The sequence below is a fragment of the Muscardinus avellanarius genome (genome assembly GCF_963383645.1).
Source record: "Muscardinus avellanarius genome assembly, chromosome: 2".
Taxonomy (NCBI): Eukaryota; Metazoa; Chordata; class Mammalia; order Rodentia; family Gliridae; genus Muscardinus; species Muscardinus avellanarius.
Genome location: NC_137787.1, coordinates 14,455,392 through 14,482,372, shown reverse-complemented (window position 1 = coordinate 14,482,372; position 26,981 = coordinate 14,455,392). Strand labels below are relative to the sequence as shown.

Here is a 26,981-nt window from a genome sequence, read left to right as displayed (position 1 = left end):
GAATAATGCAAGATCTTAAAAATGAAAATATGTTTACTGCTGCAGTTTTGTTGTCTTGGAGTATTTCACTTTACCAAGGGACAGCTTGCCTCTACTTGTCCCTGTAAGTTTTCTGGTAGGATAAAAGGGTTTAAATAGAACGACTCGTTCTTTCTATTGTGGCTTAAGAGAAATAAAAACAAGTGTCATAAAGGGTTCAGCATATGAACCTAACATCTTTTTCATGCAGAATGTTCTGGTATTAGTTGTCTCTGTAAGGCAAGAAAGGAAAGGAGATATAATAATCATGATTTATTTTGTTTTATTTTTAAATTAAAACAATTTTTTTATTGGTGCATTGTAGTCATACATCTTAATGGGATAAAAAACTTGTGGAGACATACATGCACACATCACCCAATTAGCCCTTATCCGATCCCCACCTCATTCCCTCCCCATCACTCCTTCCCATGCTTGGCTTAGTGACTGACTTTGATATGTTTAAGTACAGCATGTGCTTTAGAGAGTTTCCCTCTTCCTTCCCATCCCCTCAGTTAGGTCGCCTTATTTGCTCCTCTGTAGGATCTCCTTCTTCATCTAGAGTTCCTCCTGTTACCCATTTCTCCCTAGCTTTTGCATATTAGGGAAGTAATCTAATTTCTTTTTGTGACTGACTAATATCACTTAGCATAATGTCATGACCTACTTTATGCCCAGTGTTTTTGAAGCTGAGATTGCACACGCTGTCCAGAAAGTAGGGACTGTTAGTTCCATTCTATGGATGAAGACCTGAGATGAAACTTGCCCAGATTTACAATGAGCCACCAGTGGTCTGGGCCCTGTTGCCTGGGCTCTGGGGCCTAACTTCTTTCTCTCTTGCTGTAGGTCAGCCTTAGTGAAAACTCATTCTCAGAGACTATATGATTTTATCTTGCTTTATGGCTGCCAAACTTCATTTCTCCTTTTTGTACCTACTGGTTTTCAACTCCAAATAATTATCTCAAAGTTATGACAAAATTGGAGAGGTTTTCCATGAAAATACTCATCATTTTAGTTTAACCACATGATAAAAAAATGGCATACTAACAGAGTTCCCCTTCCTTCTGAATTTTAAAGCTTGCTTCCATGGTGATAATGTTACAGACATTCAAATGAATGCTTAATAGGCCATTTTGCTTTGTAGAGCTAATTAACCTCTTTTATAGTCCATTCAGTTTGTTGACTTTTACCATTTTTCCCCTTATGAGCCTATGGCAGAGTGTTTCTCCTTTAAGAAATCATTGCGCTAATAAAGACGTAAAAAGATTAAAGAAGACAATAGTAATTGATGTTAATGCAATGTTTTCTTTATACAGAGGCTATGTATCCAAGCGTGTGATTCTGCCACCAGTGTCCACAGAATTCAGCATTTCTATTAGAACAAACTGATACCAATGAATTTGGATGGGCTAATCTGTACAAAAATCAAAGAGAGCTTAAACAATTAATTTGATGGTTTTATTTGGACATCCAGATACAGATCCGAGCCCTGTACATAGATGAAAATACTCATTTGCACAGGAAATCACAGCATCACTCTGAGATTTATGCACAGCAGACTCTTGGGACTGACATAGCATCAAGTGTTTATTAAACCAACTATGCATAATAAGCAAGCTATGACTTTGATTTGATACTCACTAAGAATTCACAGCACACCTGGTCATGGCCTCACTGTACCCATGTCAGGATCTCCTGCTAAACTATCTTGTAAAATGTATGTCTGTGGGGAGCTTGAAATGTATATGAAGATGACTACATTAACAGCTTTCTAGGTGTGGGTATGTTAAAAATAATAGGTACCACGAGGTCTTCAAAACTGAAAAATGCAGATTCTTAATGTATTTCTGTTTGTTGCAATGATGGACTTACCTCACGGCCCAGGCAAATGGCATACGGTACTTCCCCAGTTTGCTGCAGAACTGTCTGTTGGATTTCAGTATCTTTTGTGCGTACTAAGTAAAAAGTCAATAAAATAATATTTAGAGATAGCACTTTACAAATTGTACCTGTAATTGGATAATAATACTAAATCCTTTATTTTTGTTCCGTAGGAATTGGGGATTGAATCTAGGGGCATTTTACCTCTCAGCTACACCCCTATCCCTTTTCTTTTTTTATTTTGAAACACTGTTTCACTAAGTCGTTGAGGTTGGTCTTGAATCTGTGATCCTCTTGTCTTAGCCTCTCAAATACTGGAATTATAGGTATGCGTCTTGGTCCTCAGCTCTAGATATTTTTTTTTTCATATTATCTTCTACTGAAACCCAGTGGAACTTTATTTTACTGACTTACAGATTCTACTTTATGAAGACCCAAAGGATATCCTCTATGTTCAAAACATCGTAGAAAATTTTTCTTAGCCAGGTGTGGTGGTGCATGTTTGTAATCCCTGCTCTTGGGAGGCTGAGACAGGAGGATGGCACAGGTTCGAAGCCAGCCTCAGCTACTTAGTGAGGCTCTCAGCAACTTAGTGAGACCCTGTTTCCAAGTAAAATATAAAGTAGGTCTGGGAGTGTAGTCCTGAGGTAGAAAGCCCCTGGGTTCCACCCCCAGTACCACCCCCCCCAAAAAAATCTTTATTTTTAGTTTGGAAATGTCAAATGTAGACAGTACCATTGTATGAAAAGTGTCATCATATTTATATCCCAAGTCTGTGCCATATCTTCTTGTATTCACATGACAGAGGTCATCAGGCTTGTGTTATAAAACATGTCTGTTTGAAGATATGTTATATGCTTTCTGTCATTGCTTTTCAATTCTGTTGCTATATTAGGGAATATATTCATATTCATAAAGGAATGAGAGTGACAGCGTTTCAATAAAATTTTATTTACAAAAGCATGTGGCTCACAAGGTTTAGCCTGACAACCACAGTTGCCAAGTCCCGCATGAAAGGACTTTCATAAATATATTAGACCCTACTGTAAATTGTATCCAGGCTCAGATTAAACTTTAACAATTTCTTTTGTTGCTATCATTCCCTTGCATGGGGAAAAAGAGATCTTATATTTATTTTCTATTAAATAGTAACACTTGATGATTTTACATAAGTATTATAATGGGAAAGAAGAAAGTAGATAAACACTGTCTGTAGCTCCACCATTCAAAGCAATTATAGTGTTCCTTTTCCTCTGTCTTTCTTTACTTAGGTATTAATATAATTTGATGTAAAATTATCTATCCTTTTTATTTATCATTGGCATTGTTGATCTCTTAGAAAACTGCAGTTACTTGCTTTTACTCAAATGATTGCTAACTTTATTATTGTTCATGTTTTGGTCCTTGGGGTTAAACTTTACCCACATTTAAATTTAATTCTTCTAATAGATTCTCAGAAGTCAGAATTTGCTGAGTCAAACAAATGTAAACCACAAATGTATACTTAAACATTATTTTTCTGGGTGGATATTCATTTCACTGATAAGTGGATGTTTAAAGTCATAAATTTATCAAACTTGATAGTTCAGCAAGGCAGGGTGATTATTTCTGGAAAGCCTAGTATTTTTATAAGAATATTACACATTATTGATATTATTTATAAGATTACACATTACCTTGTTGGAGTCCGGGTTCTTAATGTAAGGCTCAGCACCACTTGCAATGTTTCCCATCAAGACTTTTTCGATTTTGGCCACCAAAACAATTTCAGAATGTGGATTGCTTACAGAAAATATAGCCTATGTAGAAAGAAAGCAGCTAATAAGTACTTAAGAAATTTGAACTGAAGACATTTACAAAATATCATTTTTTCTCTTTTTTTTTTTAAACTGGGATTGAACCCAGACGCTGTGTGCCTCTGAGCTATACCCTCAGCCCTATTTCATGTTTAATTATGAAACAAGGTCACACTAAAGTTACTCCGTTGCTACCCTTGAACCTGCACTTCTTCAAGCGCAGTCTCCCAAGTATTCAGCTTATAGGCATGCACCAATACTCCTGGCTTCATTGTTTTTAAGACAGCCTTAAGGAATTTTTATTTGAGAAATTGTCCATTTTATGTGATCTATTGGTAAAAACAATAGAACAGGATTTTTTTGTCCCATCGCAAGTAAACAAAAGTACGACCTGCTTTGGATATTTTAGCCATTCCTCTGGAATTCCCTTGACGTGAGGTTCTTCTGATTGTCTTGGAGTGACAGTGTCAATGTTGCCATTTTCCAAAGCCACAGGAGTTCCTGGGAGCATCTGTCTGACAATAGTGTGGTTTAGATCCACGTGAAAATCGGCAGAAATCTTTCTGCTGTCTCTGAGGTCATAAAGTGCCACGCTCACAAAAAAGGGCTCAATCTGCATGAAAAAGGGCAGAACAGATGGTTTTGGCAGAAAATCATTACCCATGCACCAGCTTCTTGTCTTGTGTGCACCACTGAACAGAGCAGTCGGTGAAATACACGCAGGAAACAAGCTCCCTTCAACGTGCTGAGGAGGACCCCGATCCTTTCCCAACAGCAGCCTCAGATCCCAGAACTGTATTGTGTTTATTGTGTTAATTTCTTCACCCCAGTCTTCCTGCCAAGTATTCTCTGCCATATATGGCACCACATGCATGGTTGGGCTCACAAATACTTCCAGTTATTTTCCTGGCATTCTCAGAAAATATCTGCCTCCCCCATCACTTCAGGCTCTTGGTAACTTGGAATGGAATCCTAGAAGCTAGACTGTATTGAGAAACAGTTGTCAAGTCCAAATACCACAGTCTGACAGAGTAATAATAACAATAGCTAACTTTTATTGAGCGCTTCCTATCTGCTTGCCATTGTTCCAGGTACTTCTAATGTCTTAGCGGAAGAGCTAGACATGAAAGTACAGTGTGCTAAGTAGTTAGGTGGGCACCAGGTTGTGAAGGAGCCTGTTGATAGAAGAGAAGCTGGTAGCTGAGTTGAGTTTTTAGAAACAGATATTAACTATTTCTGCCCTTATTTTGAATTAATTCTGAACTTTCTCATAGCTCATTATATTAAAAGCACACATGGCCAGCTCTCTCAGCACCTTGATCTTTTGGTCAAGTTGGTATCTGCTATTTGTCTCCATTATAAGGTCAGTATTTCCCTTTGGTAATCAATGAGTATTTGTGGAAATATATTCTGAGGCTAATCCCAATGACTCATCAAATCATCACCACCCATTGTCTTCACCCCTACTGATAACTTTCACTAGAATCAGTGGTCACTACGGTGGCTAATAAGAGCGATTTTCCAGTGTCATCCTTGTTCTTACATATATTAGTTATATATGCAGAACAGTTATATATGTAGAACATGTATAGTTTGTATATAGATATTCTAATATCCCACATATTAGTTAATATTCCACATAGTTGAGCATTCCTTCTTCATTTTATATTCATATATATATATATATATGTATAGTCTCATCGGTTAGTATTTTATTCAACAGGTTTTAAGCTGTGATGATTTTTATGGATAGTGATGTTCAGGCATTATGCTGCTCACTGTAATTTCAGTACTTGAAAGGGTGAGGCAGCAAGACTGCAGGTTAATGCTAGCAGTGTAGTAACTTAGTGAGACTGTTTCAAAATGAAAATGGTTGGGAGTGTAGCTCAGTAATGGAATGCCGCTGGGTTCAGTCCCCAGTACCACACACAAAAGCGCAATACCTCAGGAGTAAAGTCATTCACTGATGGCTGAATAAACTACTGGGAGGTAGGAAATAGTGGGAGCAAGTGGGTCACTGGGGCTGTGCCCTGGGAGGGCTTAACTCTTCTCCAGCCCTTTCTGTTTTCCAGGTGCGGGGAGTTGAGCAGCCTGCTTTCGTCATACTCTGCTATGGAGATGTTTTGTCTCACCTTAAACCCAAAGTAATGGAGCCGGATAATCATGGACTGAGCCAAAATAAATCTCTCCTCCTCTAAGTTATTCTTGTCCAGTATTTTAGTTGCAGTGACAAAAAGCTGATTAACAAATCATCTAGCCATCTTTTCTAACTACCCCCTCCGGACCACCCTGCATCTGTATCTTGACGGATCCAGGGCCATGCCACCGTGGAGCCCCTGCAGGACTTTATCCCCCTCCCACTGGAATTCTTGAACGTTTACACATGTCCCAGCCTCTCTGCATCTTCCCCCTTTACCTCTTCCTGGATCCAGGAAGCTGAAGATGGGAAAGAAAGGGAAAGCAGGGAATTCATGGAAGATGAGAAGAAACATAAACACTTCTTGATGGAATTTCAGAGGAGTAGGAATTATGTATTAAGTTGGGTAAAGGACTTCTAAAATAGGGTGAGGAACAAATGTGAAGACATAAAGACATGAAAGGACATAGGAAAAGAACATTAGAGTGGGATCAGAATGAAGGCAAAAGGTAGTTAGGAGGTGTTTGTGGGAGAAGCATTTGAGAAACATCAAGATTGTATAACCAAAGGGTTTTGAGATCCATTACTACATGTGTATTTGTTGATTGGAGAAAGAGGTTCACAAGGGCAACAATAAAGAAAATTCCCAGGTTTGGAAGTATAGGAACCTAAGTAGATGGTTATGTCAGTTACTGATACTAGGGATAAAGGTACAAGGATCAGTTGAATGGGAAACAGAAAGTCATCTTTACAACATCCCTGTAGCAGTGGACTCGTGTGTGAGTGTGTGTGAGTGTGTGTGTGTGTGTGTGTGTGTGTGTGTGTGTGTGTGTGTGATGTATACATTATACATATGTTTTTTTAATTGTACATTTTTAAATTTGATAACAAATTTTTTAGAAGAGAGATTCAAGAAAAAAGCAATAGTCAACCAGAAAAATGTCAAATGCACAGATTAAAGGCTAAAATAAATATACATATTACATATAGATACACATACATGTATATATAATCATATATATTATAAACATACACATACATGTACTTACATAGCTATATAATTAACTATAGGTTCTAAAGATAAGATAGACTATGCCTACAAAAAACATTTTTCCTTTTATTTTTACTACTTAATTTTGAATTGATGTCTGTCATATGAGAGGATTCTGTCAACAAGTAAGTTATATAATAACAAGATCATATTATAATCTAGGTCATTCTGCCCAGACTCTCTTACATTGTTCTTGCTAAATGCTTAATGAACATCTCCTGAAGTCTAGTAAATAGACTTGCTTATAACATGGGTACTAGTTCAATTCCTTTCTAACAGCAGTACATCCCAGCTCCCTTACCGTTCAAAATAGAATTGCACACATAAAATACAATTTAATAAATTATTATTGTTATTGCTGTACCAGGGACTTGGGGGTACAGGGCCTCCCACAGGCTAGGCAAATGTTTTCCCACTGAGCTGCACCCCCAGGCCCCAATGAATTATTTTTTTAATGATCATGAAGGATACAGTTCAAATAATGCTATGGACATATATGAAATTATTCACCCGAATGTCAATAACACGATGGGGCGGGGTGGGATCTGGAGGGAAACACACCAAGTGCTTTGAGCATGTGTTTCTATCACTTGGAACCTCATTATGATGTAGAATTATAATGTAACAATAAAAGTATATTACAAATAAAAATAAAAGGATAAGAGGAAAATCAAGCAATTACTATGTAAACTTTTTATATTTCACAAATTGAATTTAATTTAGAAAGTCCTTGGTGGGCAGCGGTGGTAGTCAGCCAAGAGATGAAAAATGTAAAAAGTGGAAAGAAAAGAACTCAGGTAGGTAGGAATTCAAAAACACTTGAAAGGTCAAAGAATGAAAATCCTTCTTATTTTTCCCAAGTTGTTATATTTTGATTTTCACTTCTGGTTTTGTGAATAGAAATAAATTACCTACTTTGAAAACCCATCAGAAATTAAAATTCACGTGGTGTTTCATTTATTTCTTCCAACCTACCTTTTCAATGTAAATGTCAAGTCTTACTTTTTGAATCACTGTTTTTTTTTCAATATGGATTTGTTTAACAAAGCACCTTTAAAGACTAAAAAATTAAGTCATAGGTTTCTTAGATTTAGAATTCTTTACTCTTGTTAAAAAAATTCAAGCACGTGAAACTTTAAATGAAGCTCTGCTATGGAATGGCTTTGTGAGTTAAATTTTTGGAACCACTTCCTGTTTTCAAAGAAATATTTTATAGTATGAAACCATCCACTTGAATTGGTTTTCCGTTTACTGACTACAAAATTACATGCTGTCAAGACTTGTTTCCTCATCGTGAAGAGGCTCTTTCAGAGAATCTTTAGATGCTCATTCATCAAAGAGAGCGGCTGACTCTTTAGGAATTTGGAGAATATTCCAATTAATTTAGAATGTGCTCCTTAGATTAAGAACAGTGAGTTTTAAAACTGAATTAATTAAAGAGTGTCACTGAATTAATATACAAGGGTTTTCAGAAACGATGTTATTAAATGACATACTGCTGTCGTGTTGAGAATAATTGATCCTTGTTTTGTTGTGTGATTACCTTTCAGCAGAGTGAAATTATTTTTAAAAGCAAATTTCTAGCTTCTCTTTTTAACATTTGTCCAAACTGTAAATTAAAAACAACACAAACATACAAAACGCTCCAAATCAACTTAGCCCCTTGGCCTGACCCATGGGAAGGGACACACTAACGCCACCCTCTGATCATGGGTTTGTTTCTGTCCTCCTGTTGCTGACCCAAATACGGGCACTTCACTTATGATAGGAGTCTTCTCATGAAGAAAGGGATCCACAAGGAAGGAGTCAGAAGCCTTTGACACTGGAAGGAAATGCCTATTATCTTGAATTTTTTTTGTCTTTAAACTGGGTTTTTAAATTGCACTTAAGGATGGGCTGGGTTACAATAAAATGCACCTATTTTTATTTAACACGGTGACTAAGTGACATTTATGATTTGGGGTAAATTTTTTTGAAATCTCCAAATAGTTTCAAGAACCAAGTTTCTAGGTGGTTTTGTTTTGTCTTAAACACTGCCTGAAGTCGTAGCCTGGTTACTTCTGACACTTTTAACTATCTGGAAAACTGTTCTCCCTATAGTTACCATCATCCTACCTACTGGACTATGGCTTCGTGTCCTGGGGCTCTCAGGACCACCCTGTCCAGTTGACTCATTCTCTCTTGGCCTTATATATAACACAGTCCCCTTTGGTTTACCTCTATTATAAAGCCATTTCTCCTTAGTTTTCTTTGGTCTTTTATATCTATGTTTGGTTCTTGGCCCCTTCTCTATATCTACAGATTATTCTCTCCCAGGTACCTGCCTGGAGTAAACTTTCAAATTTTCTTTTTTCTTTCTTTCTTGATTAGTGCATTGCTGTCATACATCATAATGGGGGACTTCCAAAATTTCTATCTCCATTTCTAGTAACTGATTTGAGTTCCAAACTTGGACTTGAATCTTCCAGGTGGGCATCTTTGTTTGAGTGTTTATTAGGCCTAACAAGTTTAACATGCCACGGTGGTATTCTTGACTGTCTCCTCCGTATCTGCTCTTGCTCTGTTCTTGCTGTCTTTGTAAATGGCAAGATCACACATAGAAATATCCAAAGCACAAGCCACAGCTGTTCCTTGTGATGCCCCTTTCCTTTATCCAGTTTTCAAAACACCAGTCAAATACACCCATTTCTCTCCTTCCTTGTCAACCTCCAGTCTGGCCACATAACACATGGTGGTAGCACCTCACACTGGTCTCTCTGGATGCTTCTTAGTTGCTCCAATCTATTCTTTGATGGTTTTCTTTTAAAAGCACAAATACAACCACTCCATTTTAAAGGGCTTTATGGCCTTGAATAACCTGGCATATGGAGACACCATAATTTTCTTGAAGGCCTTGAATAACCTCCTCTCTGGCTTAGTATAAATCCGAATGCTCACTCTTGCCTATAAGACCTATTGAGTTGTATTTCTTCCTGTTTCTTCCATCACCTATCTTTCTGTGCCCCTCCCTGCTCCATTTCCTTCCTTTGACTAGAACTTGACAGGAGCTACCTACTTTAGGGCATTTACACATGCTCTTTTTCTTATTAGAATATTCTGCCCTGATCAGGCTTTTCGTTCTTCTCAACCTTTAGGTCTCTGTTCAGATGTCACCTCTCGAGAGGCCACCCATGACCTCCTCCTCATCTATAGTCAGCCTGTCCTCAGTTCCCGTGCATCATATCACTCCAATTTGATTTCTTACAAAGAACTTTACACAATGCGCCATTATCTTATTAATTTCTTATTTTTTTCTGTCTACTTTTTAAAAAAGAATCTAATCTTCAAGAGACCAGGGACCATGTTTATTGCTGTTTTTCAGTGGTTAGAACAAGTCTGCCTCGTAGTAGGCACACCTTGTATGTATTTGTTGAAGAATAAGCAAACTAAACTTCAACCACTTTTTTTTTTTGATACTGGGGATTGAACCTGGGGCTATACCTCACCCCTTTTTATTTTGAAACAGAATCTCATTAAGTTGCTGAGGCTGGCCTTGAACCTGCAATCCTCCTGTCTCAGCCTTCCAAATACTGGAAACTACTTTCAATTTTATTCACACCTTGTACACAGTTCAAGTTATAAAATATGAAGATGCTTCATTTGGAGCAAGATTCTGACTAGTGACACAGTTTCACTTTGGCTCACCTGACAGGAAGAATTGCACATATAACGCAAAATTATCAAAAGTATCAATGTCTTGCAGGCATACTTTTCACGAATCTCAAAGCCATTTTCCAGCCGAGCATGGTGGTGCGTGCCTGTAATCCTAGTACTTGGGAAGCTGAGACAGGAGGATCTCAGATTTGAGCCTCAGCAATTAGCAAGATTCTCCGCAACCTAGCGAGACCCTGTTTCAAAACAAAAGATAAAATAGAACTAGTGTGTATCTCAGGGGTAGAATGCCCCTGGGCTAATCCCCAGTAAAACACACACACACACACACACACACACACACACACGCTCACACGTGCACGCCATTTTTCACGTATTTAGATGACAGTAAATATTTTATAAATGCTTACCTTGTGCTAAGTACTATGGAATATACATATATTACCTCATTTAATCCTCACATGATCATTTAAAACAGTTAATGTTATTATCTCCATTTATATAAAGAAGACTGAGGGTGAGCCATGGGCCCAGTGTGGCATAACTTCTAAGTTGGAAAGTGGGGAAATTTGGCTGTACAATATCTCACTGAACTTATTTATTTATTATTTTATTTATTTATTTATTGTATTTATTTATTTATGGTTCAACTCCCAGGGAAATTTACCTCCGAGCTATACCCCCAGCCCCATTTTATTTTTATTTTGAAACAGGGTCTCACTAGGTTGCTGAGAGTCTCACTATTTGCTGAGGCTGTCCTCAAACCTGTGATCCTCCTGCCTCAGCCTCCCACAGCAGGGTGGGAGACTCTCCCAGAGTACCTGAGGTGCTAAAACACAAGGTTTGCAGGTGTTGAAGAAGTCTTTGGACAAAGTTACTCTTTTCTGCAACTGCTCTGGGTTACAACTAACCAAGCTAGATTCACTGCATTATACACAAGAGGAAGGCATGGGATTGTGTATGCCTGGTTCGCAATGGGAACTTACTACTGTTCCTACCTTCTAAAGCACATGTGCTTGTACCAGAGATCTGGAAATAAGTTTTCTTCTTTGAGAAGACATATGGGAGATGATTGTTAGAAATCAGAACAGAATGAATTGAAAAAGTATGCAAAGAAATGTACCCAAATATTAACTGCGACTTACACTCATGGCAGGCTCACAAATGTTTTGTGTTTCCTTCATTATAGTTCAACATTTAGTAATATTTTTGTTCATAAAATGCCCCCTTCCCACATGCACATTTGCAATCAGTCTAAAATTGTGCACTAGCATATGAAGAGATTCTCAAGAGAGTTCACGTAGTAGAAAAAGGAATGGAACATGGGTTTAATGAGAACTCTGGTGTCTCTGAATACCAGTGACACACCTTGGCAAATTCTCCATGTGCACAGACCCTCTGCACCTTTATTTACTTAACTTTGATCTAATATTATTTTTGCTTGATTTATTATCCAGCTCTGTCATCAGCACATACAACTGCAAAATCGAGGTTAATTTGTTAACATGGTTTTTCTCTAATATACAGGAAAAGAAAACCCACATAAATATTAAAATAAAAATGTCATCTTGTGGCCATTTCAAGTAGCACCAAGAACTTACAAACAAGCCTCTGGGAAACTGAACCAGAGTACTGATGTCACAGAACAAATTCCAGAACACGGTCCCTTTGATGCTTCTCTTTTAGGTTAAAAGGAAAGTTGCATATCAGTGAATGGATAGCTCTGCTCCATGACTTTTAAACTTTTGTCAGGTAGGAAATGCTCTCAGATATATAGCCTGATACACTAGATAAGCAACCAGGGCCCGGAATCAGAATCAGCAGTAGAGAAGACCTTGAATGGGGGGGGGGCGTTGGCAGAGTAAGATATGACAAACACAAGAGGAACTTACGTTTGTTATTGGATCGTTTTCATTCTCCGTAACACAGCCCTGAAGACTGAAGCTGAGAGCTTTACAGATGATCATGATTCTCTTGGAAGCTTTCTCTTCAAAGGGTCTGATCACACAGTCAGGTTCTAAAAGATCCTTTTTTTGAAGTTTCAAGGTCTAAAAAAAATTTTTTTTGGCAAGCATGAATCACCAATCACCATAAAAAAAAAAAAAACAACTTGCAAATTAGGATCCCCAGCTAGAAGATGGGTTGGTTGCACAAGCTTGTAATCTCAGTACTCGGGAGGCTGAGACAGGAGGATCTCAGTTTGCAAGCAGCCTCAGCTACTTAGTGAGACCCTTTGCAGCTCAATGAAACCCTGTTTCCAGATAAAGAATAAAAAGTAGGGCTGGGGATGCAGCTCGAAGGTAGAATGCCCCTGGGTTTCATCCCCAGTACCACAAAAGCAACAACAACAACAAAAAAATAAGAATCCCCATCAAGTGGTTAAGTTCACATCCGCACAGAAAGAATTCTGACTTACGTCTATATCTGGATCCAAGGAGAAGAGATTCAGCCTTTCCAGGTTTCGAGTTGCTTTTACAGTATCTTCAGTTTCTGTGAGGTACTACAGAGAAAAAGGTGTTAGTCCTGGGCACCCAAGTGTCCAGGTGCAGCCCTGGCCACATCCACGTGGCCACTGAGTATTAGCATACATTAACACTTGGCAAACCATGTACAAGCATTCTTTTATTTGAAAGCCGTGTGCATGTTAAGCAAAACACGTAGGTTGCTGGAAAGTCCTGTCTCATTTTCTTAGTCTAAGTCCTAAAAGAAAGCAGGTCCCTCTTTTCTGTGAATAGGCTAAGTAACAAGCAGCTCAGACGCATGTGCAAATACAATGTTAATGCTTATTACTTTTGTGAAGTCTGGGTGTAGGCTGTTCTCTGCAGGGTCTGTTTCCTCTGGCGTACATTCACAGGTTACAGAATTATCCAGTGGATCTTGAAAAGACACACGGAGACAGGTTATTAAATAATGCTCACAGGTTGCAGATTTTTCTTCCTGTGATGTATAAAACTGGATTAGACTCGAGCCCTCAGACCCTGATTTTGTCTTGTTCCAGGACTCCACGTGGTCAGGCCATCAGGGTCTAGAAATCAGACTTTCTGATTATCAGTTGGAGATTCCTGCCGCTGACACCATCCTTTTTAAGACCTTTGGGTCCTTACAACACTAAATGTACGATTGGGATTGTCTTGACTGGCGTGATCTGATGATGTATACTAGTTTTCTTATGTATGTATATATTTTTGATAATTCTCATTCAGTACATCCATTTAGGACCCATGCTTTATTTTCAGTTACTGAAACTTTGCAAGATACTATGTAAACATTAATACTCTAATCAAGGGTCCCCAAACTTAATTGCCTTACCACCCTGTAAATAAAAACCCCCCTTTCAAAAAAATTATTTAGCCCCCCACAGGTACTTCTACAATTCCCTATTCCCTATTTTTATTCAATGGCTCCCCATTATACCTGAGACTATTAGTGCCCCCCTGAATTATTTCAGCATCACCTACAACTGGGAGCAGTATTACACACTTTGGAAATTTACTAGAGTTTAAGTCATCATTATTAAGTAGGTTAATGTAAAACACGTACTACTAGCAACTGTGTTAAAATAGCTACTATTAGATAAAACAAATACTGTATTAAAGTAAATAACTACTGTGTTAAAATAAATTACTAGTAGTTGTACTAAAATAACAAAAGCTTTCTTTCTCATTATCTTGTATAGCATATGATACCTCAACGACTAGAACTTAAAGATGCTTTGGGTTCTAACTAATGCACCTTGGTGTTCTGCAAAATGTCTCAACACAGTTTACCTCTGGGAGTAACAACTGCAGGGCAGCAACTTGTCTCCCACATAGCTATGACTTAGTTTTATACCCTTTTACTCTTTTTTTTTCTCTCATCTCTTTCTTAGTCCTTTCTCTTTGCCTAGAATGAATTAGAATCTTACGAGGGAATTTAGGCTGGGCAGACATAAGTTTTTATTTTATAAAAATCCCTAGTGCCACACATACGATTGCAACTTTCTCATATAAGCTGATCTCAATATGGTTAACAAAATGTAAATGAGAAATGGTTGCTCTTTCAGAGAACAGGGCTTACTCGTTCAATTAACAAAGGGCCCGGGCACGCAAAATACCCCTTACAAGGTAACTTCCCACCAGGCACGGGTACAATTTTGCTGCTGCTGACAAATGACTCCCAATATCATTGGCAGGGTGGCAGCCTCAAACCTCAGCCAGTCAGTTTGACCATCACTATTCAGTAAAAGGAATGCTTTAGAAGTGATTACAAGACATGACTTTACTAACTAGAAGTTTGTTTTATGATTTTTTTAAAGAATTTAAGAAGCTGTCATTTAGCAGTTGTAATAAATATAAAGAAAACTGAGAAAGAGAGAGAGAGGAGAGAGAGAGAAGAGAGAGAGGAGACAGGAGAGAGAAAGAGAGAGAAGAGAGAGAGAGAGAGAGAGAGAGAGAGAGAGAGAGAGAGAGGTGATTTCTGAGACCCAGCAACTCAAGGATGCATGGCTAGTCCTGTCAGCTACCATCATCACAAGAACTTGATGTGAACCAAAAGTCATGAGTCAAAGAGAGAGGAAAGGCTTCTTAGCTCACCCAGCCCCAGGTCGGTGAGCTCAGCGCTCCTCCTCCCCTGCAGCACCCCCTCGGGGCTGATCTGCAAGATGTGGTTGAGGGTGTGTATCCATTCATCCATGTCCGACTCGGTTTCAGCTGCCAGCACAAAGTAGGTCAGGTCGTTCATTTTCAACTCGAAAGCATATTTTCTGAGTCTGTTATTCTGTAGAATAAAAACAAAGGAAAAAAACCCAAATGAAAAGTCTTAGAGAGTGAGAGATACTTTATGTGGGGTTGAGATTCCAAAGGCCTTTCCATACAGGTAGGCAACAGAAAGAAAACATTTTAGTTAGGCCCAGATGATTTTGTTTGATTTCTAACAAAGTTTCTTTTGCACTAAGAAATATTTTCTTTAGGTTTTGTTGACTGGCTGGGCAAGTGGGCTCAAAAGTTTCATCCTGGGCCATGAATACGAGTCCACTTCAACCTTCAAAGAACTGCTTAGCAGATGCTCCCTCGGCGCTGGACTCCCTTGTTACAGCTCTGGAGCCATCACATCAGAGAGGCAGCCATGGCCTGGGGTGTCACGGCCTCTCTAAGTAGAACAGAATATACAGCAAGGCAACACAAGACTCAACAAAGAGTAAAACTCAAGAACTGAAGGATAAAGAATGAGTGCAAAAGCTATATATGAGTCTCAGTGCAGAACTTCACGGTTCAAATGTCTCTAGACTTTTCCAAAGACGAGCTTTTCTCCCCTTTGAACTGCTGTTGGCATCATGCATTTCTTAGCATCATGATGATTCACACACAGTTCTGGCTCTTAAATAGTTCACAGGTCTCATATGGGCAGGAGCTAACACTAGCCTCGGAGCTTAGTACAGATCTACTTGATCCTGAAGGAAGTGTCGATTGGGGTCAAAATTAAAAGTAGATTGAGCTGCAACTTGCTCTCAAAGTTAAATGCCCAAACTAACAAAATTTTAGAAGTGAAATACCATCAATTATAAACAAGTGTTGATTTTTAAAAATTGCATCCCATTCTTGAAATGGATATTATATGGTTGCCAACTTCATCAATATTATTCAAAATAGTTTTATAGCCAGGCATGGTTGTGCATGCTTGTAATCCTAGTTCTTGGCAGGCTAAGAAAGGAGGATTACAGGTTTGAGGCCAGCTTTAGCAACTTAGTGAGACGAGATCCCATTTTCAAACAAAGTATAAAACAGGTCTGGGGTGGTAGCCCAGAGGTAGACGATTCCTGGGTTCCATCCCCAGTACAACAAAATGTATATATGTTATATTAAATAAATTTAAGCAAAGGATTGCAAGCTTTTGCTTTTGAGAAAGGACATGTATGAATAAAATATCTATTATGATTGCAATTTCTCAAAAATTAAATTATCTTTTTCTTCTTTTTTTGAGGGAAATAGAGCTGCTTGCAGTGTAGAGAAGCTTATGCTGGGAACATTTAAGATGTCTAAGTGGTTTTCTGTCTTGCTGTCCGTAATCGAAAAGATAATAGCCTATAGAACAGCAAAAAAGGAAAAACAAAAATAGAAAAATCAATGGGATGTTTTAATAATCTTAAAGTGCAGTTTCTAAATCATTGAAATGGTAATCAAGAAGTAATCCAAATCATCTTCTTATCTCCAGATTTTATTGGAGTTCCCTTAAGTCACTGTCCTTCATAGCTGATGTAACTACTTTGTCCAGCCAAGATCATCCTAGTCCATGTACATTACTTTATAGGTAATAGGAAGCTATGACTATGTCCTTCTGACAAATAATGTGTTTAATGCATTAGCTTTGTGACTCGGAAAAACTACTCTTTCTGAGTTTTTTTTTCCCTCAGTACTTGTGTTGGAACCCAGGGGCATTTACCAACGAGCTATGCCTCAGCCCTATTTTCTATTATTTATTTATTTATTTATTTATTTTTTGGTGGTACTGGGGTTCCTGGAAGCCCTTCTACCTCCGGGCTACACTCCCAGACCTCTTTTTACATTTTATATTTGGAAACAGGGTCTCCTAAGCCAGCGCGCGCGGCTGGCTTCGAACCTGCACGATCCTCCTGTCTCTGCCTCCCAAGCGCGGGGATTACAAGCGTGCGCCACCACGCCCGGCTATTATTTATTTTGAAACAGGGTCTCACTGAGTTCTAAAGGGCCTCCCTAATTAGCTGAGGCTGTCTGTGAAACCGGATCTTCCTGTCTCAGCCTCCCAAGTACTGGGATTGCAAGCGTGTGTCACCGCGCCTGGCTCCCGAGATATATTTTAATGAGCAGGGACAATAATCTTACTCAGTCAGTGCTGTCAAATATTAAACTAGATAAAGTTATAGATATCATTCTGGTTGTTATTATTATGAGAAGTAAGATCCAATGGGAAAATTACGAGTCGCTTATAGCATCTAGATTTTTTTTTTAATTTGGTGGTACTGGGGTTCCTGGAAGCCCTTCTATCTCCGCGCTAAACTCCCAGACCTATTTTATTTTTGGAAACAGGGTCTCTTAAGCCAGCGCAGCTGGCTTCGAACCTGCGTGATCCTCCTGTCTCCACCTCCCTAGCGCGGGGATTACAAGCGTGCACCACCATGCCCGGCAGATTTGTTTTCCTTTATGGTAGACTCCTCTGCCCCCAGTGTGACTGCTCTTACATACGTGTTGCTTTGGTTTGGATACAGAATATACTCTGGAGCTGGGCACAGTGACACCTGTAATCCCAGTACCACACAAACAAAAAAAAAAAAAAAGAAGAAAAGAAAAACAAAAATAACATCCCCTGGAAAAACTCATGTATTGGTAATGCAAACAAGCTCACAGGCGAAAAACCTGAATCATGAGGGCTCTAATCTCATCAGTGATTAACTCTACTGATGGACTGATAATTTGAATGGATTTACTGGGTGGTAACACAGGTAGTGGGCATGGCTAGAGGAGGCAGGTCACTGGTGTGCCCTGTAGGTCACTCCATGGGCCCCCTTCTCCCTCTTTCTCTGCTTCCTTCCTGCCTCTATAATGAGCAATGTCTTTCCATGCAGTACACAGCTGCCGTTTCTGCTTTAGAGCCAGCCCTATGGACTGAACTGTGAGCCCCAATAAACCTTTCATCCTCTAACTTGCTCTTGTCAGGTATTTTGGCCACAAAGGTGGGAAAACTGACTGAGACAGGCATGCACTCTTCATTCTACACAGTTCAAGCTGTGTCTCGTGCCTGGCCCCGGTTCTCTCATGCAGTGGGTTATAGACCTGTAGAAGGAATCAGAATTTCTAGACTTTGGTTAAACACATGAGGCCATTTTCTTGGAACCCATATCAACATGGTGGCATACCCAGCCCCAAAGAAGAAATAAAAACCATGGCACTCTACTGTCCCCAACTAAGCCTGTAAAATAATTGCAAGCATTATCACTGTTGAGAGAGTGACGCTAGACAGATGGGAATTCAGGGTCATTCATTCTCTTGTACAGCAATGGAACTTAAAACTACTGTATGAATGGGAAAATGAATGAATGAATAAACCATGGAACGCCAAGGTAGAGTAAGACTAGATGTAAATCTCTCTTAGCTCCAGACACAACTGAAGCAATAAAAGCTAAAAGTTCTGCTCCAAATGGGAATGTAGGTTTGTAAAACAGATCTAACCTTGTTTGATGGTGTGCCAAAAACGAGGAAAGCTATGGTTAAGTCTCTTTTTGTTTGTTATCAAAACCCAGGGATTTGCCATAAACATCCTTTAGCATCTCTAAGAAAGTGGAGTTGGAGTTTCTCTCCTCTTGAGGTCACCCTTGTAGTACGTGTCTAAGAATTCCAAGAATTATCCACAGAAAAACATGATGATATAGACTGGTCCAAAAGAAGGAAGCGAAAACAGCATGTTCACTAAAGATTATTATGAATTTAAACTCCCTAAGAATGTAAGATGGCAGGTAGCCTTTTTGTGAAACAGGCTTTGTTTCTTTCTCTTCTTTTTTCTTAACTCAAAGAGGCAACGATTCTTGACAAAACAGGTCTGACTCACTGTAGTTATTCATTTGTTCTGAGCTTTTGTGTATCTGTGATTCATCTTCAGGCACACTCTGTGCTTGATAGCTTACGAGAGCTATGATTAAACTTTACACTATCTCACCCAAAAATCTTCTTTCCAGATGTAAAATTTACCCAGCAGAAAGATTTGTAAACAAATATGTCAGAACTGTGAACCAACATTAAAAGTGGCAAGTTCTTTAGATGTTTTCCCAAAGTGATCTCAAGAACCTGAAATTCCCTGCACGTGTCAAGGATCTACAGAATGTTGATAAGGTTCTTGGGAAAGAGGATCATAAATGCAGGGATACATAGTTAAACCATATGAAAGTTATACATGCAAAATCTACCTTGAGAAATCCCATAGGCAGACCCAGTTATTATATACAGATTTGCAGCCTAACCCGGAATAGTTCCTTGCTATTCTGTGCTCCTAGAACATTCCATGGACTCCACCGTTTGTACTCCATTACAACTCTTGTGACATTGAGTAGCAGTGAGTGTGTGGCTATGTCCCAATTTGATTTTGACTTTGATGAAAAATTAAATTTCCCAAGCCTGAACACTGTTCCTAACATGTCACAGGCACTAAAGAAGTCTGTTGAATGAATGAACAAATAAAGATATGAATCAATTAGCATATTTAGGTAGAAATTTCAGGAAAGCAAATTGAGATCTACTAGAGAGGCTTTCCCACTATAGAGGTCTACCTCCCAAAGTTGTAAACTTTATAATTATTGAAAAAATTAGGGAAGAAAGGCTTAAGACACACCATCTCCTGGGTAGCACATTCATTCTAGTTTCACAAGTGAGAGAACTGAAATCAAAGAGGCCGAGTCACTTCTCAAAGTCTTCAGGTAGTGAACAGCAAAACTAAAACCTGCCCCAATCCCACACTCAAATTTCTCCCGATAAGACTTTTTTTTTTCCTAAGGCAATGGCTAACCAGAGACTAAGATGCAGACTGAGTAAGAAATGATAAAGAAGGGGTATCTAGAGTGGAAAGTTAGACTGGAAACTAAGGGGGTAATCCAGCACTGAGTTCTGTGATTCTTTAAAGAAGAAAGACATTGCATATAAACCATAGCTATGAAAGGTTGTTAAGGAAAAAGGGCCACAGAACTTTTTTTTTTTTTTTTTTTTTTTTTTTTTTTTTTACAAATGATAACTTCTTTTCCAGAACTAACTTTTAAGTACAAATGGAAAAGAAAATATTTAAAAATTTCAGCTTAATGTCTATAGACTGTAGTTATTGGTCTGTAAACTATTGCTAAAGAATTACTTCATATTTCTAAAGCCAAAGAATCTCCCCAGTGACCAGCAATAGACAACTCTCTCTACCCTCCATTAAGATCCCTATTGCCTTTTCCATATGGAAATTTCGCATCTGCATTAAAATGCAATTAGCTTTCACTTCTAGTCCAGTGCTCAGCAACACTTAATTCTTTGCTTTTAAAGTTCAGCCTTATTATTTTCTGGAGGAATTCCAGGTTTTAATAGATGAACTGTCCAGAGAAAGGCCAGGACTAAGAGACTGGAGAGAACTCTATTTTGCATCTAGATATCCGAGTGCCCCGGTAGTAAACCAAGATACAATCTCTACTACAAGGTAGCTAGCGCAGTACTGCGGAAGACTTGCTGATAACAGAAAGTAAAGCCCTAGTGGCCTGTGATCAGAAACATCCTTAGCCTTAAGGAACCAGAGTCTTACTGTGAAATTTGAAAGGTGATTGCTAAAACACTTGATTGCTTCAATATTTACGTAAGAGGGAATAAAGAAAGATATTGCATCAAAGTAGGAAGAACAAAGGTTTGAATGTGCAGACATACAAACGGCTTTGGAAAGGGAGTGTTCTGTAGAATTAATCTGATACCTTTTGCCACAGTAGTCCATTTCAAATTTAGTACTAAGGACAATAACTTGAAAATCAGGAATGTTCAGAAAAGCATTATCTGCTCAAAGCACTGTCTGTTGCTTGAATCAAACTTTTAGGAATCCATATAATCTTTGCTTTTGGGGAAAAAAAAATCTCCTCTTAAAAGAGAGGTGATGTGTATGCATACTCTGTATTGACTACAGCATAATTACTTAGTTAAAAGACAACATTTGTGAAGTGTGTACTTGGAGCTATGTGACTTACGTACGGTCTTGCTGAATTTCTTTAGCTCAGCAGATGCCCACACTGTAGTCACACAGGTGGTCATTTTCTCCTTTTCCATGAGTAAATATATGACTCGCTTCTGTCTCAGGACCTTTGCACTTTCCTGCCCATTCTTTAATCCATAGATCAAATGGTCTCTTAAAAAATGATGCTCTTTTCATTTTATAAGCATTACTATTCCTTCCAAGTCTCACAACTCAACTCTTGGTCTTTGTGTTATCCTGTTTCTTTTCTTTCCTTGTGTGTGTGTGCCTGTGTGCCCGCATGTGTTTGTTTTTGATTTTGTGTTTTGGTGCTGGGGACTGAACCCAGGGGCATTCTACTTCTAAGCTATACCCTTAACTTTTTTTTGTGTGTGTGTGTGGTACTGGGGTTCCTGGAAGCCCTTCTACCTCCGGGTTACACTCCCAGATCTATTTTTTTATATTTTTGAAACAGGGTCTCTTAAGCCAGCGCGGCTGGCTTCGAACCTGCGCGATCCTCCTGTCTCTGCCTCCCAAGCGGGGATTACAAGCGTGCGCCACCACGCCCGGCTTTTTTTTTTTTTTTTGAAACAAGGTCTTACTAAGTTGCTCAAAGTCTTGCTACTTGCCGTGGCTACCCCTGAACCTGTGATGATCCTGTCTCTGCTGCCCAAGTACTGGGATTACAGGTATGCACAAACATGCTCGGCCTGTCTATTTTCTTTACTGAAAAACTGACTGGCTGATTTCCATTCTGTTATTTATTTATTTATATAATTTCTCTTTTTCCTTTTCTATGGAAAGTATATTTTGTTGGAAGTAGAGATTTAGACTCCCAGTCTCGAGAGACCATAACTGTTCTTGAGAGATTAGAACATATACTTCAAAAAATATCTGTTGAGTATTTTGGAATGAACATAACCTCCTAGAGAGAAAAGCAGTTTCCACTCACCTGTATCACGCCTGTACAGGAATCCAGGAAGATGCAGCCTTTGGGCTCTTTGGAAATTTTCTCATCTTTGTAAAAGTTCATAATATAGGAGCTGTCTGGCAACTGCGTCAGCTGGAAGTAGCGCTTTTTGAATGACTGGATGAAGGAAAAGAGAGAAGGAGGGAGTTCAAATCACAGCATGCTCTTGCTCAAAGGGAGTGAGATTCTAATTCCCTCAGGAGGGCATCGTTCTAGAGAAGAGCATCCTATTTCCTCATCGGCAAAATATAACAGGCAGCATAAGCTCAGTGCTGTGGCCAGGTGGAGGGGTGGCCAGAAAGGTGACAGAAACAGATGAGTCTCACTGGGCCCTTACCCGGACGGTCACGGTGTTGTTCACGGTGCTATTGAAATTCCCCTTGTAGAGCCAGCCAGACTTGAACACTCCAGTTCCTCCGGCTCCCCCACCGCCCTTGGAAGAGGAGTGGGACGTGGTATCCTGCGCAGAAGGCATCGTTAGATGGCATTGTGCGGCCCAGGTCTAGACACCTCACTGAACAGCGATGCGCCTTCCCCTGTCTCCGACTCCTCTGCAGGACTCACGCTCAGTGTCAAAACAAACGTGACTCATTTGGACTAAAAGCCCCAACACGAGCAGCTACTGCTGCTCATGGAACGTTGGTCCAGATGGGAACTCCCGCGCCCGCCAGGGACTAGCTGCCCTCGTGTTTTGACTGTTTCTCTCGTGACCAGTTCACTTACTTCATCCTTATCGGCGTCTTCGTGGTCCACCTCGAAGGAATGTGACGGAAGTTTCTCTGGCTTGTATTCCGCTCTGATGTTTAGAAAGAAGAGACGTGCCGTGTGTCAGTGGGGAAGCTGCTTTCCTTTTCAGTGGTTCCCAAGGCAACGGCGATAACGCCAGCGCGCTTCCATATTTTTGGGATTTGTAATATTAAAGACTGCAAGGATCCCGTTTCCTTGGAAGTATTAACTTCCCCTGCACCGTTATATCTGACTTCAGCGAGTAAAAATGTTAAGTCATGGAGTGATTTATATAGATGTATACCTATCTTTTTGAATTAGACGATAGCAGGGAAGATACTATTAAAGGTTTGGGAGTCTATACTTACCTTCGTCTGTATTCTGATGGGCAATATTAAACAGCGATATTCTCATTGCCTTTTCTAGGTCTCTTGTATGTGACGTGACAAGGTCTTCTGAAGGGCCTCAACCCCAAAACCCTGTTCCTGGGCAGCATCCTGCATTTGTCCATTAGGCTGTGCCCCTTCCCTACCTGTGGCCTCCTGAAAAGGCTACTCCAGGAGTCCTAGTGGCAGTTATGGTCCTGTTGTGAGTTCTCCTTGCAGCACAGAAATACCTGCTCCAGCCAGAGCATCACTGACCAGCCCAGAGGAGCAAGAGGGTGCACTGGCTTTACAAAGGGTCAAATAAATTGGAGGTAAGTATTCGCTGGCTTGGTTCTGTCTCATAAAGAAAGGCTGTTTGGAAACTGGATGCTAGCATCCAAAGCTCCAAGACCCCTCGATATCCAGCTCTCCAGAGCGCTTACAGTAGCAAATTCCATATGGAGAAAGTTCACAGAGTGTTAGTGTTTTCCTTAAGATGACTTGTAGTATATAGAAACGAACTCTGAATCTTTACTGAGAAATAGAAACCAGAGGTGAGTTTGGTTTTCCCATCACATCTTATTTCCTATGTGGATGGTATCACCCAGAGGAGGGAAAATGACTAAGGACTCCTTCTACTTAAGTATGTTTTTTCCTAATATGCATACACCAGGTGCTAACTAATGGTTTTAAAATACTCTCTTACCCTCCCTCTAAGCAACATGAGGGTATATAGCAGGGAACAGTTGGCACACACAAGGAGCATTGTCCTTGCTGTTAAAGTGACATTCTTCATTCCTGTTGAGATCTTTAAAAACTGGTAAAATACACATACTAGGAGACCTGCCATCAAAACTACATTTAAACTTCAGCATTCAGAGGCATAAGGCGAGTTCACAGGGTTAGGCCACCAGCACCATCATCCGCCTCCAGGTCGTCTCCATCATCCCACCCAGTGATTTCGCACTCATTAAAAAACAAGTTTTCATTTTCCTCTGCCTGCCCCTGTGTACCGCCTCTTTCTACATCCTGTCTCCATGGACTTGACTATTCTAGGTAGATCATGCAGGTGGAGTCATACAATATTTGTCATTTTTTTAGGGGGCATCTGGTTTATTTCACTTAGCATACTGTCTTCAAGGTTCATCTATCTTGTAGAATGTGCCAAGATTTGATTCCAGTTTAGGCCTAAATAAAATGTTATTGTGACTCAGCAGCAGAAGTTTGTGGCCCCAACCCATACCCATGCAGGCAACCTGGACTCCACATAACGAGGGCTCTTCCTGGAGGCTCCGCACATTCATCTCTTCATGATGCTCACCTGCTTCTCTTACCTCCCCCTTTCATCAGTTTAAATGATTCCTAAAGCCAGAAACACTAATGAATTCCCGTATGTACCTCCTCGCTGAGCTGTTTCCTATTGTTATAGATGTTCCAAATGCATTTGCTGATTGAGTCAAGGAAAGGGCCAAGTGAGAAAGGCTATCACAGCAGTGAAATATGAAATACCATCATTCCAAACTCTGCTCCGTCAGGCATCTTGGCGGTCATCTTTTTAGCTGCCGAACTTATTTTTGGTGGTTGAAACCTTAAGAAGTACTCCCAACATGTTAGACGTGGGTTTTAAAAGCATTTTATGATTGTAACTTTGCCTTATAAACTCAAAATGAGGTTTGCTTGCTACTCAAATAACTAAGAACAGTGAAGTCCTTCTGAGGAACGGGGTGCACGGATTGCGTGCTAAGGATGGAATTTGGAATTTTGCTTCAGTTCTCTTTCAGTCATCATCTCTGTTCTGTTTTGGTTATGATTGTGATAAAATTATTAGACCTATAGATAAGTAGTTGCAAATGGAACCAGTTTTAATAGCTGGAGGCTTGCAAGAAAAATGGTAGAGAATGCACATTTCAAGGTTAGATCAATCATAAGTTCTGGCATATAGTAGGTGCATCTGCTTATAGCTATGTATGACTTCTATGTATGGCCATGTATTAGCTTCCATTTCAAAAACATGAATACATAATGTGACCTTCCTCATCCATGACTTGTTTACAAGCTCAAAGAAGTTCCAAAGGGTACACTGAAGTTTATACTGAAGTCAAAGCATGCATCAAAAGTGGCAGGTTGCTTTTTAGCTAATTATATACATGTGAAGTCAGACATTTAGACAGAATACTGGACTCTCTAGTCAGCATCTCTGGTTTCTGGGTTTAACCCCCCCCCTCCCCACCAATAAGACTGTGTGGTCTCTAAGAGCCTTTGGGATCCAAGATAAAGGGCTGGTCAGGGATCCTCTGAGTTTAAACCGAACTTGAGTTATAATTTTTTTAGCAGTCTCATTTCTTATTTCTACACTCAGATTACCTCCATCACCCCTATAAGGAGTGTCGGTGCTTGAGTGCCCCATCAGCTATTAGCTGTGGGGTTTGGGGCAAGGTACCTCTCAGTGCTCATGTTTCTTCTATAAATTGTGGTAATAGTTCCCATTCCACAGGCCCTTAGATGACACTATGTGCACAAGGGATCCAGTACATTCTAACTCCTTGTAAACACTCAAGGGATGTTCTTTTATTAAAAGCTCATCTTGCACTAACTCATTTCAGCTAAACTGGCCATACTTTATTTGGTCTTCAGCCAAAAAATATATGCTTAGTAAATTTTCTTTTTTATATCTTCTATCAAGTCAACTGTGGTAAAATTTTTAATGTGTCATATAGCTCTGTATTTTACCCAGTAGATCAATGAAATCAGTGGCATCATAAATTTTTATGCTACTCTGATCTCCCGGGAACTCCAAGCTCAGTGTTGACTTTTATTCCAAATGTGTGAAGGTTTATGTTTCACATTTTATCTGGAAATAATGTTTCTCTCCAGTATCTTCTTATGAACACATACTTACAAAGTAAACCCAGGGTTCTAAAGACAACTCCCATTTTTTACTTTAAACAGTATATTTCACCGCTTTTTCACTTTTCCATAATTGCAAATTTTTATTTTGCAGCCTCAGCAAGCCATGAAAAGAAAAGATTAATTTAAATAGGGAACAGGCAAACGATAAGACTTCTAATCTAGGAGGTATGAAAATGATTTACTTTTAATGGCCTCAGAAAGACCGAGTAAATTAGTGTGTGTGTTTCTGTTACTGACCCAAATATGTGTAATCTTTAGGAGAGAATGCTGAACTTTGTAAAATAATGAAAAATGATTCTGCTGTTGGATATTACAGTCTTCACTATGGTAGGGTGTGTGCTGAAGGATGACATTCTAGAACTTCTTGTTTTCATTTTGAATATATGTAGTTAATTAAAGTTTCATATTTTTGTCAGCCTGAGTCTTCCCCTTGTTGGTGTCTACTTCCACTTCCTTTGGTTAAAGTAAGGGAAATTTTGAACAATATTTCAGTTACTTTATCATTTTTTCTCATCAACAGAATCCCAAGTCAACAAGGACATCCTGAAAATGTTTCTCTATCCTTGTTCTCTATCATTGTAATGAAGGAAGAATGTTGTAAATGTGAAATATTATATTTGATTGTTCTTCATGATGACACTGTCAATTAAAGAAACAATGACCAATGAATAAAGCCACTGGGATTCCAGAGGCCCAGGGCAATGGAAAGCCTTCCACTCAAAAAGAGCTGAACGCTGCTGTCTACGCACCTCCTTTCACTTGACTCAAGTCCTCTAACTGCTTGGACAGA

At 39.4% G+C, this 26,981-nt stretch overlaps 1 protein-coding gene across 4 annotated transcripts in view; it reads right to left on the bottom strand.

Moving 5' to 3' along the window:
• DOCK10 (dedicator of cytokinesis 10) overlaps window positions 1–26,981 on the bottom strand; it is a gene marked incomplete at both ends in the record, with an annotated part of 282,115 nt that overhangs the window by 89,664 nt on the left and 165,470 nt on the right. For all 4 annotated transcript variants that reach the window (XM_080719857.1, XM_080719855.1, XM_080719856.1 and 1 more), the window contains 10 exons: window positions 1,891–1,973; window positions 3,576–3,698; window positions 4,087–4,308; window positions 12,427–12,582; window positions 12,951–13,034; window positions 13,325–13,410; window positions 15,106–15,289; window positions 22,173–22,307; window positions 22,528–22,650; window positions 22,914–22,986. In XM_080719857.1, coding sequence (XP_080575983.1) covers window positions 1,891–1,973; window positions 3,576–3,698; window positions 4,087–4,308; window positions 12,427–12,582; window positions 12,951–13,034; window positions 13,325–13,410; window positions 15,106–15,289; window positions 22,173–22,307; window positions 22,528–22,650; window positions 22,914–22,986 — 1,269 coding nt within the window. The remainder of the gene's footprint in view (window positions 1–1,890; window positions 1,974–3,575; window positions 3,699–4,086; window positions 4,309–12,426; window positions 12,583–12,950; window positions 13,035–13,324; window positions 13,411–15,105; window positions 15,290–22,172; window positions 22,308–22,527; window positions 22,651–22,913; window positions 22,987–26,981) is intronic.